This window comes from Triturus cristatus, chromosome 2_2, assembly GCF_964204655.1.
Source record: "Triturus cristatus chromosome 2_2, aTriCri1.1, whole genome shotgun sequence".
Taxonomy (NCBI): domain Eukaryota; kingdom Metazoa; phylum Chordata; class Amphibia; order Caudata; family Salamandridae; genus Triturus; species Triturus cristatus.
The window spans coordinates 434,724,473-434,738,298 of NC_140582.1; the positions used below are offsets into that span (position 1 = coordinate 434,724,473).

Here is a 13,826-nt window from a genome sequence, read left to right on the forward strand (position 1 = left end):
CAGTGTCGCAGGCCAAACTGGCAGGTGCTCATCTTCAGCAGTTGGGTCTTGGGCAGGTCTGCTAGGGACTCTGCTTTAGCAGTTGTGGCCTCCAGGCCAGTACACATCTCTCAGTTGTCAGTGGCTCCTCAGGGATTCTGCCACATGTTGGCTGCAGCATTCGTCCTTTGGGTTGCACAGGTCAGCATGTTGTTGCTTGGCTCAAAGTTTCTTGAATCAGTTCACTACAAGAACAACATTATGGGAGACAGGAAGACCCCTCATGGCAAAGGTCAATCCCAATGATGCTTTCACTTGTCAGTCAACTTCTTCTGGGTGTTCTACATACCAGGAACATGGAAGGGCTTCTCCTCTTGCAGGGCCAGATATTCACCTTCCCTCTCTGAGCAGGCAGGTAGACTTCCTATGAACTAGGCAGACTGCCTTATTCTCCAGCAAGTTACACAGAATTCAGGTGATGATTCCTCCCATCTGGGAGACTGGCTGCCATGTAGACACCAGCCCTGGTCTCACAGAAGCTTTTCAAATGCTCTGCAGAGCCCTCCCTTCCTTGGTCCTGGAACTGGTACAAAGTGGGATGGTATGGGTCAGTCAAGAGGCAAGCTGAATCTGCTGACTGACCTCTTCGCCCTGGCCTGCCACCAAATGCCAGTGCCTGAAGAGGGTCTACTCAGCAGCCAGTTGCTAAAAGGCCCTGATAGAATTTCTGCAGATAGCCCTGTCCCCATTCTCTCTCGCTTCATTGTAGGAGTCTCCACAACTGTTGCAGCAAAAAGGTATTGCATAGCAGCTAAGGCACATACTACAGCACTCCCTAATCAGACCCAGTCAGTGTAATGGTGCACACCTAGAACAGCACCCAGATGCTAACGAAGCTGCTGCTAGAGCATACAAGACAAAGAGATTAAGGGCCATATTATCAAGGATGGCGTTAAAATTATCGCCGCTAAGCGGCAGGAAACTGCCGCTAAAGCGGCGATAATGGGCTTGATAATATGCCCTTGTGAGACCTGGCCTGATCAGAGGTGGTAGCAAACATACTAGGTCAAGGTTTTCACAAACATTCCTGTGTGGGCATAGTTCCCTTCTATCAGTTGACACAGATCTGTTGATTGAATCACCTCATGTCTAAGCTGTGCAAGGTAAACCAGCTCATTTTAAAGGACCGACCAAACAGTCAGTACCCACAACAGTGGGCAAGCCACTCCCCTCCTGCCTTCGAGCAGGACCGCCCCCCCTCCCTCCCCCAACCAGGCACAGAGGCACTTCTGCTTTCTTGCAATGCGAGAAGGCAGAAACATAAATGGTCGTTTTTACCGTTTATGTTTCTGCCTTCTCGCACTGCGAGAAAGCAGTGGGCCACCGCATGCCCCAATGGGGGAGCCGCCACTGGCTGGGTATGTATGTTGGAAAGCCCCACGTAGGTGGGGCTATTCTTCCGATATAAACAAAGCAGCAGGTTCCTGTGGTGGATAGGCTGCCGGTGAAACGTTTTCTATGGTACTGCCGGCTGAGGCTCTGTCATTGCCGCTTTGATGGTTTACCACTTCTAAATAAGGCATGGGAATCATGGCTTTAGCAAGGCAGGAGACCTGCCAGTTTGCGGCAGATCTCTCACCCACCAATCCCTAAATAGCTCCTGTTGCACCAGCCTTCTAGGCACCTACCACAATTTCCCAAGTTAAAAGGTGTATCCAACAAGTATGAAACACACTGGGCAGATGCACCGCTTATAAGTATCCATCCGCCTTAGGACGGCAGTCAACAACACACCTAAAGAAAGACAAACATGATTGCTGGAGTCTCAGCGTGCCTGTCACTAGAATCTAGCTAGCGACTTTTATCTCGAAGCCAGATGGCACAATGAGTTTCATCTCAGAGATGTGGATTAATATAAGGGTTCCAGGGCATGGTATCGGGATATGTGTTCAGAATATCGTCTGACATAAACCTCATATCCTAAAGATTGTTTATACAAATATTACCCCATTGTAATTAATAATAGCAAATCTACACCCATGGTGTGATATTTTTTAATGAAATTTAGGATATGATATTCTTGATTTTGTTGTAGATTATATTCTGATTTACATACAGCTGGTTGTCTGATACTAACTATTCCAATACAACACACAACTGACCTTATGCATCAGGCGCACTTGGTGGGGCCACGAAGCAACATCTAAGTGCGATTTGAGAACCTTCAACAAGTAAATAACATAAGCTAATGTATTATTATTTGCTTAGAAAGACACTTAAAAAAAATAATATTACTCCATAAAGCTTCACTGTCTACAGGATATTCTAGTTTTTAGGCTGCAAAAGTGAATAATATGTGATACTAATCTGAATCCTAAAGATATATTTCGAATTTTTATTTCAATTGTGAATCTTTAGAGTTGAGTATCCTTCCTAGCAAAAGCCTCTAAGTATTGGGCAATAACTGCTGTATTCGAAGCTTGCTTTTTTGTAATATAGAAGATTGAGGTCTACAAGCTCGGTGTGATTGTTCATTGAGTTTAGAGGAGATTGCACACCTGTACTGTCTGTGCTAGAGTCTCCCTCTGAAATCTTCTGAAATACTTAGTGCTAAAGTCCCAAAAGGTTGAAAACTTCCTGCATGGTCAGGTGCTGCACGCCTCTTTTGCCTTCAGTACACTCTTTTTGTTTAAACCGTTTTTGAAGTTTCTAATATTTTACTCGCCTTCTGGCTGTCAAGGTAAAAGGTATTTTTCACCTTTTGCCTAGTGCCCTGATATTTGTTGTTGTTGCTGAATTTCTGTTAAACACTAAAGCGGCTAAAAACAGCTATTCCATTATCTTTCCCAGTATTAAAAAAACAATGGGGGATATTTTCAAGGAAGTGGCGGAGAGAGCGTTAGCCTTCCTGGCTTAACGCCTCTCTCCGCCACTTCAGAAACGCAAGGCTGAACCATATTTACAAGGATATGGTGCAGCGTTGCGTTTTCCCCTGCGATGGAGCTACACTTAGCAGTGTAGCACCAACGCAGGCACCCTTGCACCATAGTGCAATGGTGTCTCCATGCAGGAGAGGATTGTTTATGTGTAGGAAGGTGTCCCTTCCCGTACATAAACAATCCTGAAATGCCATTTTGTCACTTTCATGTGTGCTGCTTAATGCACAAGGCAATCACAGAAAACAGAGTGATGCAAAGGAACAGATCAAAATGATATTTCTTTCAAAAAATATGAAGGATACCACAAATTACTCCTTCATAACAAGTTACTTATATATTGAAATAAATCATCTATTAGTCATGTCATTGTTTGGACACAGTTTCACTTGATAAATCTCTTTTTATCAACATATCAAATACAATTTCAGATATTCATTTCGAAGAAGGGAAAAACCAAAAACATACAAAACAAAGGACATAAATCCATTCCTTATTCCCCTACAAAAAATAATGGATGTAACCACTATTATCATGAACATTCCATTGTTTAAAGAAGCCCCATGCAATAGTACTGGGGGGAAGAAACAATTACACCCCTATCACAATATATTAGTACTATGTATCTTGATTCAACAAAAATTAAAATTCTTCCGGGGCTCTTAGTATTAAACAGTAGTCGACGCGTTTCAGCCCAACTTGCTTGTGGGCCTCATCAGGACTACGGTATATAAGGATATAGCTCCTGGAACAACATCTACAATGTAAACACGAAAACTATTTTACAATATGTACAACTATCTATATATGTACATACAATGTATACAAAATCTAAAAGATATGTAGAACCTCTCTGGGGGTGGCAGTACCATAGGGTCACCAGTTATCACCAACTATAAAGTTCAAAATAATGTATAGATAGAAAGCAACCACCAGGAAAGTCCTAACACCCGTGCAGTGAAGTCTCATAGCTATCAGGAAGGTTCCTAATGCAACCAACGAAAAAGGCCAACCACGAAATATAGTGTACTATATACAAGTATGTGGGGACACTGACTACAAAGCACTCTGAGATTACCAAATCCGCAGCAATCCAAGCAGTCTAATTCTAAAGCACTCATATATCCATGGCGAGAAGATGGTTCTGCATAGAAAAATCTAAATTGAAAAAACGGAGGACTGAATCAATCTCATGTAAAATTGTAACAGAAAATACTATGAAGACACGCTAAAAAAGCTGGTGGTTGCTTTCTATCTATACATTATTTTGAACTTTATAGTTGGTGATAACTGGTGACCCTATGGTACTGCCACCCCCAGAGAGGTTCTACATATCTTTTAGATTTTGTATACATTGTATGTACATATATAGATAGTTGTACATATTGTAAAATAATTTTTGTGTTTACATTGTAGATGTTGTTCCAGGAGATATATCTTTATATACCCTAGTCCTGATGAGGCCCACAAGCAAGTTGGGCTGAAACACGTCGACTACTGTTTAATACTAAGAGCCCCGGAAGAATTTAAATTTTTGTTGAATCAAGATACATAGTACTAATATATTGTGATAGGGGTGTAATTGTTTCTTCCCCCCAGTACTATTGCATGGGGCTTCTTTAAATAATGGAATGTTCATGATAATAGTGGTTACATCCATTATTTTTTGTAGGGGAATAAGGAATGGATTTATGTCCTTTGTTTTGTATGTTTTTGGTTTTTCTCTTCTTCGAAATGAATATCTGAAATTGTATTTGATATGTTGATAAAAAGAGATTTATCAAGTGAAACTGTGTCCAAACAATGACATGACTAATAGATGATTTATTTCAATATATAAGTAACTTGTTATGAAGGAGTAATTTGTGGTATCCTTCATATTTTTTGAAAGCAATATCATTTTGATCTGTTCCTTCGCATCACTCTGTTTTCTGTGATTGTTACTTTACCCAGATGCGGTTGGAATACTGGGTGCCCCCTTATTATACAGTAGCTTAATGCACAAGGCAGCACACATGGAAAAAGCAAAAACGAGGAGAAATAATGCATTTCTCCTCGTTTTGCAAACCTAAGACCAGGTTTTCCCTTGTCTTAATTTTGGCGCTGCCTCCTATGTACGCCACCCTTGGACATAGGGGGCAGTGTCAATATGTGTTGTGGTGGAACGCCCACTGCAACACCCACTGCCCATCCTTTCACGCTAAGCATAGCATGAAAGGGGGCCTTATTTACAAGGCAGCGTTAAGCCAAGTTTAGTGACTTAACGCTGCCATGTAAATAAGGCTAAGCCCCCATCGCCACCAGAACGTCGGTAAAAGTGAAGTTGTGATGGTGATAGGGGCTTGTACATATGCCCCTATGGGGCTTATTTACAAGCCCATTGTGCCGCTGGTACGTCACTTTTTCCCATAATAAAAGTGATGCACTGGTGGCGCAAGGGGCTTGTAAATAAGCCCCTGTGTTGCTTGTGGCCATTCCTGGGCAGCGTGTTAATAATAGAAGTAAAGTGTTGACGTGTTCGATTGTGGCTAACTCTTTAATTGTCTTTAAAACTTTCCGCTGAGCCCAGTATTGGCAGTAATGTTTCTTCTTTCCTATTTTAAAAGGTACATCATATCAGTTGGCTGGGACAGAAGAATCCACATCTTTCCTGTGAGTGTTTGAGAAACTGTTCGGTTCACTTTCAGTAGTATTCTAAGGATAGCACCAAGCGCAGTGCAGTTTTAAGCTTAGAATTATGGGTAATCGTTGCTCATGTATGGGGATGCTGCTCGAACCAAGGGGTCTTAATTGTATTCTAAAGAATTTATACAGAATGGTCTATTACTGGAATTCTGAGAGCACCATTGAGGACAATGAAGTGGTTGAGGACCAATCACCGCCGATATAGAGCTTCTGCTGCATTCCAATGCTTATCGTTATCCCTTTTTAATTTAGAACATTCTACTCTGATGGGAAAGACTATTCTAATAGCATTATAGCCCTTCTCGCTTGGGGTATACCGGCTGTTAAAGTTCAATACAGGCCCTCACTGCACTCAAGTTTAGGAACCGGTATAGCCCTTGGCAGAGGGATATAAGGCTATGATTAGGAGGGGCAGAACTCGCAGAGTTTTACTCAGTGGAATTCTGTGGAGTGACATAAAAACTCTGCAAGATTCCGCGGAGTTCTGCAAGCAGTGACATTTCGGTATGTAGAGCCGCTCGTGCTGATTTGTAGTGCCAGGAGCTTGTTTTGCACTCTAAAATCAGCACAAACTGCACCACGTACTACAGCAGAGGATTCTGCTTCTTTTTGCTGCTCAAGTAGATTTTCTACTCGAGTTACAGCTTTCTCAGCACGAACGGTGGCAACCTGCCACAACCGCTCGCGTTGAGAAATAGCGCCAGGACTCGTCTCAATTTTTCTCGCTCACCAACCTAACGTTGGCAAGCCAAGCTTGAGAAAAACTCCACCATGCAAGTTTTTCCGGAACTCCACGCTCCAGGCAAAACTCCGCGAACCTCGCCGGCAGAGCAGAGTTTACCGCCCACCCCTAGATAGAATCAAGTCGCAGGTTATACGATGGGAAACAATTCTGGATGGGTAGGAATTAGGAACCAGTTCTACATGGACGGTATGGAGTATTTGAAGAGGTTCAGAATTGGTTGGAAACAGTCCTGGTTGGATAAAGATCAGCACTGAATTGATCTATATTGTGAGTATTTTTGTGCTGTTTTTAGAAGTTACTGGACTGTATCACTGCCATTATACTTGGTTTTCTACTACAGTATATAGAAGGTACTGGGCTTTCTGACTGGTTGTCATTGGTTTACTGCCTACAGCTCTCTGATTCCAACCTGATCTTGAATACACTAAACAGCAGGAGAGATGAGGCCTGCTACTGTTGTTAGAACCTTCATGGTAGGCGTGGCTCCCAGCAGGGTTGGCTAACCATTTATTCTACTGGGCATTTCCTTGGCAGGACAGAGCCACTGGAGGCCCTTTTTTGCAGCCCTAGAACCACTGTTGGCATCTCTAACACTTTGTCTAGCTCCCCAGGGATAATTACATCAGGCACAGCAGGGACTTCAGGAGAGAGGTAGATCAGATATGGAGAAGAGAGAGAGAGAGAGAGAGAGAGAGAGAGAGAGAGAGAGAAGAGAAGCAGAGGAGAGAGACAGGAAATGGATGGATAGGGGGAAGTAGGGGAGCCGGCTGGTTTAAACATTTTCATTAGGGCAGCTTTCATTGTCAATCTAGCCCTGGCTCTCATAGCCTGAGTTTATCTGTTTGTCAATACCATGGGCCATTCTACAAATAGAGTGCACCTTCCCTGTTTGTGCCATGACACACCTTTAAACAGGTGCACCAGGTGCAAACAGGGAAAGTACACCCTATTACAATGAATACTCTGCCACTCCAGAGAATACTCTACCACTCCAGATGGCTGCCCTCAGGGGGCGCTCTGGTAGTGCATCACCTGTTTGTGGAGCTGTGTGAGTGCGCCTCCTGATGGCCTCTTTGCATCTGCACCTGCCTCTATAATACTATCTGGGCACAGAGGCAAAGAGATTCCCTAAATTGCATGAGGCCATGCCCACATGCAAATGCGAAATGCCCTTATGTGTTCCAGCACTATCAGCTTTACAGAAGTGGCTGCACAAGAATCTGAGGCCCCTTCTGTAATACCTTTGTGCCCCAGGAGGACACAAAGTGGGCACACACGCCCTTTGCACCCTGGGGCACAATGTATAATATGATCCAAGGTTGTCTGTTTGTTATCCCTGTGTACAAAGCTGTTTGGGGATCTTCACAGCCGTGTCAGACTCCCGGTATAACCTGTGAGTCTACATTTGTGAAAACAGTTAAAGTCCAGATGTAGGCCATGACAATATAATTTGTCACATAGCTGAAAATCTTCCATTACAGTTTTTGGACTTGAAAGTTGTCTCAGCTATGCCCCAAATAATGCTCTCTTTTTCCACAGGACCAACAGGATGAAAATGTGTCAGAGGGGCGAAAGTCACAATCAGAATGGAGCAACAAGATGGTAAGAAACACACATTCCCTGATAACCTTTTTCAGACTCTGGTCCTGATTTAGTAAAGGAAAGTGTGTTAATTTCTGGAGGAAGTGCTAACTACTGAGGAGGACTGCTGCAGGAAAATTGTTAACACTAACTCCAACTGGAATTGCATATATATTGGTCTCCTTTACTTGTAAGCCGTGTATTATAAAAGAGCAGCACATAGGGAATGCAGGCAAGGATCACACACAGAATATAGAGGGTGGAAGGTATTGTATTATTTTGTGTTGTGGTGGACTGTGGTAAACCAATCAGACATCCAAACTCCATCAATGGGCTGAGAACATCCTAGCTTCCAAAACACTGCTTTGTAGGTTGTCACATTGTATGGAAACTACTTAATGTCAACCATCAATCCCATGAGGAATACTTTTAATTACATGTTCAGTATTTCTGTGGCAATAACAATACCAAGTTCAACCATAATGGGTGAACTCCAAAGAGCATTTACCATGTTTGCCTGTAATCACTGTATTCCTGTAGGTTGCTTCTTTGTAGCTTGAATCCTACAAGAATGAGAACCTTTGCCCTGTGTAGGAAGATGGTAGACAATTCCCCGTGCCCTGCTGTCTCTCAGACTACTTTGCTTCAGCCTCCTGATAAGCACTGCTACATGGTGGCAGCGACATGAGAAGTACATTTCACTGCACATCACGCATGGTACCCAAGCACTTCCCACCGAAGCCAGAATGACAACTCACAGCCTTTCAACTGGACACAAGTATAAATTAATGTATATTGCAGACGTTTTATTCCTCACTTTCCTTACGTCCAGTACTCGTTTATGTGCTGTGCTGTGATGTGACCTAAGTTAGGATAAGAGCACCGCTCTTGTCTGTAATGCACACCACTAAAACACCTCCCAAATAGGCAACACTGCAATTCACCACACTTCCAACAAAGCACTTACACAACAGAATATCATGCTACCCGTCACCCAGCAAACCTAATTGCTTCATCAGGGGTAAGAAGCATGATGTAAATGCAATTTCCGTGCAATACAGTACTTAGGGCATTTCCAGGTTCAGTTTTGCACATTGCAGAGCTGTCCAGAATGACCAACGTTTTCTTCCGATATAATCCAATTTTTGGGGTTATGTTCTGTGTATGTGATTGCTGGCAGGGTCGTGCTCTGGTGTTGTTTTGTATTTGACAATGCTATGTTCCTTTTTAATGGGTCATGTTAGGTTCACAGACATAATTTACGTTTGATTTAAGGTTTATGTCGTTCTAGGGTTCTCATTTTGGCTTTGCGGCTCAATCAACTTGTTCATACCCCGATTCATTTATCTATTTAGTTACAGAAAAAGCCTAAAACAATTTGATGGGAAATATACAACAGGGCAATAAATATGGTTCATACTATAGTAAACTGTTTCACGTATAGAAGTGCTCCTGTGTGAATTAAGGTCACTGGTTAACAGAAACACAGGAGAGTCAGAAGTCCAATACAAAACAAACCAAGTTGGTGACACACAATGAGATTCGGTGAAAGGCAATGTTTCCTGTATTTGGCATACTTCCACATTCACATATTTTCATTGTTTGATTGACATGTGCACTTGTTGATTATTTATTTTTGACCTTCAAATAGTGATAGGTGCTTTTTCTAAGGTTCATTTGAACTGAAGAGATGAGGGGCTGGCACAAACTGACAGTGCAAGGGAGTCCGACTGGAGGGACTGTAAAGGGGAAAGACTGGAATCTGGAAGGGACGTAGAGTGGTTTGGGTGAAGTTAGGAGGAGGTGGTTAGCATATATCAGTTTATGGTGAGTGAGTATCATGTTAGGCAGTCTGGTGATAGCCCAAGAGTGCTTTAAAAACCAGCTGCGGTCCGTGCAGGTAACAGCAGTGAGACAGTGGGGCGTGTAAGGGGGGATTTCGAGGGACGGTGAAGAGGGAAAAATAATTATTTATTTAATTTTCCCTCTGCATCGTCCCTCAAAATCCCCCCTTACTCGGCCCACCGCCCCACCGCTGTTACCTGCACGGACCGCAGCTGTTGAAAACTGTTTATAGAAGTCTGTAGCATGCTCTGCTCTTAGCAGAGAACCAGTAAGTTTGGACAATAATGTGAGGTCAAACGCTAGTAGGGAGATCGTCGAAATGCTGGTAGCAAAGGTTGAGACAGTCTCCAGAGGAGAGAATAATGAATGAGGAAATCCCAATCGTAAACTGTTGCAATAGTCCACTGCCTTTTAGGAGTGGCATAGCAAGGGGAGCGTGGGGGGTTTTGGGGCCTGCTGTCCCAAGCCCTTGCTCTTTGTTGTGGCCGCCCGGGGCGGACGTTGCGGGACTCGTCAGCACCCCCCTGCTTTTCATGTGGCTGCCTGGCAGCAAACCCAGTGACTGCCACGGGCGGCGCAACAGCTAGTTACACCACTGCTTTTAGTAGCAAAAAGCATGCAAGGGTGTGAGAGGCTGGCCTGGTATATGATGTACACTTATGCAAGTGGACACCCTGCACCTGTCCAGGCAACCCTTATGCTGATTTAGAAGTTCTTAGACAACCTTAGAAAGCTTTCTAAGTGGTAGCTGTGGAAAACAGCCTTCAGGCTTAGTCCAGAAGGAGTGTAAAGCAGCTTGTTTCACCAGAATGCAATCTTATCGGTATAGATTAAGTAAAAAAGAGCACAATTTATTTATAAAAATATGTTTTTATTATATAATACTCACTAACACATACAGATATCTCCTACCCGGAGATATTCACAATGAACACAATACTTTGAATAGAAATCACGTAAATAGCACAGAATACACAATGGACACCAGGGGGGGCCAAACCATATACTAAGAAAGTGACATAAGACCCACGACTCATGTCAGGACAATGCCCAGGGGATGAAGAAGTGTCAGGTACCCTAGGAACCAACCAAGGTGAGTTACTAGGAACCCCATAGAGATGTGTGAAGTGTGGGAAATCAATGTGTGACTCGCGGTTGCAATTTTATAGATTAAGGACCCTTCCCAGTGGACCTTGAAGAAACCCAGTGGAAGACAGAAGGTTGGAGAGCCACCCCACCTGTGGATACCCTAGTACCCATGTTACCTACACCAGGGAAGCTGGGTGCATAGGTGTGAACTGGTGTCGGTAAACGCCATCGGACCCAATGGAGGACTTCAGGAAAATGCCGCTGCTGGAGGAGGAGAAAGTGTCCAGTGAACTCCGAAGGTGGATTCAAGTTGAAGAGTACCTGCAAGCAGAGGGGGCAGAGTCTATGTCACTCAGGAGTGACCCGGAGACCTGGTAGATGAATGCCCACCGATCTCGGGAGTTATAGGAAAGTTGACGGTGACCTTGACTCTGCAGCTGTGAGGACCAGGCGACGCTGTGGAAGACCAGGAGACGTGCACAAGCTGTCCCACATCTGATATCGAGAGTAGAGGAGTCTGTCCTGACTCTCCACAAGCAGGGGAGTCAGGGCAGGCTGCGAACAGTCAGGGAAGACCAAAAGAAACAAAGGTGACCCTCATCAGGACCCACGTGCCGGAGGCACTGGAGTCGCAAGAGGACCTCGAGCAGCTCACCAAAAGATGCAGACCACGGTGCAGATGAATATTCTAGTCACTGGAGAAGCTTGAGGTTGGGGCTACTTGGAGCCCGAGGATCTTGGTGGAAGGAAGCCAACAAGCCTTTGCAAAACCAAGTCGACGCAGTGCACAGGAGTTCAGTCCCTGCGGCTCCTATGAGGGATACTGGCCTCAAACCATGTGAGAGGGCAGGGCATACCTAGAGAGCTATGGTGAACCACCACCGGTGTTGCTGAGCCTTCGGGAGTCCGTGAGAACTCAGGATCAGCAGGCCGGTCAGCTTAGTTGCGGGCCTGCAGATGCAGGGAAGTGACTCCTTCACTCCAAGGGAGATTCCTTCAGGTTGTGTTGGATGCCCACAGGTCTTGGAAGGTTCCTGTATGGTGCACAGGCACAGACAATGCAGCAGACTGGAAGGCAGATGAACTCGAGCCCAAACGAAGTCTAGCAACGTCTAGAGTGCCCAGACGGTAGAAGTTGAAGTGGTGTCTGAATTGAATTGTGTCCCATGACGAATCTAGGGACCTAAGCCCAGGTAAGCCCTTAAGTACCCTAAGGAAAGGGTTGGGATGATTCAAGGGACCCTCTCAGGGAAGGGTTTGGACAGGGGGAGGATACTCCCATGTCCTTTGTCCAGTTTCACACCAGAGTGGGTGCCAACGGCTCCCAGAGCTGGTTTGATCTGAACTATGCAAGGAAGCACCAAATGTGCCCCTCATGAAGACTGAGTGACGCTGGCAAGCGCACCCACACGGCCCCAATACACTAAATCCTGTCAGGGAGGTGGTCACACCTCCCTGTAACAGGATACCTATTGTTTTTGCCTTCCCCTGCTCGAGCTTGGCTCAGCAGCAGGAGGGCAGAATCGTGTCTCTGGTCGGCAGCAGCCATTTTGTGCTGTCCGGGTCTAGAAGACTGGTACAGGGAGCACAGAGAGCCTAATGGAGGCCTGTTCCAGTGCTTGGAACCATACCTCCCACACCATTTACGATGTAGGGGTATGAGCCAACATGTTTGATACTAAACATGATAGGATTCGTAGCAGCCGATTTCGAGATGGTCATCGCATAATTACGCGGTGCCCCTCTATAGGGTATATGGCTGCTTCACTTACAACCCGGTAGAATGGACTCTGTAGGCTGTAGGGGTGTCTTGGTCATGCAGGGACACCCTCACACTTAGAACCAAACATCCTTCCCTCAAGATTGTAAAGGCGTGCTTTAGGGGTGACTTATATGTTTTAAGTGCAGTGACCGTAGATATAGGAGACCTATATCTTTCGTAAGTGGCGCTAGCACCAACTTACACAGGCTGCAATGGCAGGCCTGTTGTAACAGTCTGAATGGTCTCTCATGGGTGGCATATTACATGCTTCAGCCCATGGGGGACCACTGGGGTACAATTGCCCTGGGTACCTTAGTACCATATACTAGGGACTGATAAGGGTACCTTAGGATCCAATTTGGGATGTACCTAAGTACTGAACATAACACGTTAGCGGGGAAAGCAGAGAGAATGGGGTCCTAATCAGCAGGATCCCAGTCAGACTTTTCATTAACAGCTTAGCACCAGGCAAAAAGTGGGAGTAACCATAAGAGCAGTTTCTACTTTCCTACAAAGGACTAGTCTGGCAAATATTTAGGACCTGATACATTGCAGCAGTGATTATGAAAGATTCCATAAACATATAAGGACTGAAGACCATGTCAGGGTTTCTAGCTGATGGGGCAAAAGTCAGTGCTGTGTGTCAGGTGGAAAGTAGATTAAGGTAAGGAATAGAGGTCAGTGTGGCTGAGAAAGGTAAGTATAAAACCACTGTTCAGCATTAGGGGGCTGAGGAGCCATCCCACTATGACAAGCATTGAGAAAGTCAGAGATGAGAAGGAGAAGATGATCGGGGTGTTATCTTCATATGGATGGTAGGTGGAAACCAAAAGATGATATAATACCACTGAGGCACCCCGTACAAACTCTACTGGATGTTATGCTGTGAGAAAAGGAGAAGATCCATGGCTAAGAGCCTCTTTAATTTTTTGGTGGTCAGGCCAAATCCTCCACTAGGGCAACAGATCATTTTACTCCATTCACCTGGCAGATGTCCCAAAAGCCAAATTTAGAAATGTCTGTTGGGCCAACTGACATTTCAAGCATTAACAGGAACATCCGTCAAGGTTGTTTCTGGTAATGCATTGTAACTTTACCGTATGGCTTCTTCAAACATGATGGAGCCGTAAGGCAAAGTCAAATTTTTTTATTTTCAAAAACAAAACCCCAAAGTGGAAGTTATATCCCAAGAGTAGGGGGGCAT

The 13,826-nt window shown here is 44.6% G+C and overlaps 1 protein-coding gene across 2 annotated transcripts in view; it reads left to right on the forward strand.

Moving 5' to 3' along the window:
• LOC146862330 (cilia- and flagella-associated protein 337-like) overlaps positions 1–13,826 on the forward strand; it is a 336,132-nt gene that overhangs the window by 185,737 nt on the left and 136,569 nt on the right. For both annotated transcript variants that reach the window (XM_085641532.1, XM_085641531.1), the window contains 2 exons: positions 5,522–5,567; positions 7,885–7,947. In XM_085641532.1, coding sequence (XP_085497658.1) covers positions 5,522–5,567; positions 7,885–7,947 — 109 coding nt within the window. The remainder of the gene's footprint in view (positions 1–5,521; positions 5,568–7,884; positions 7,948–13,826) is intronic.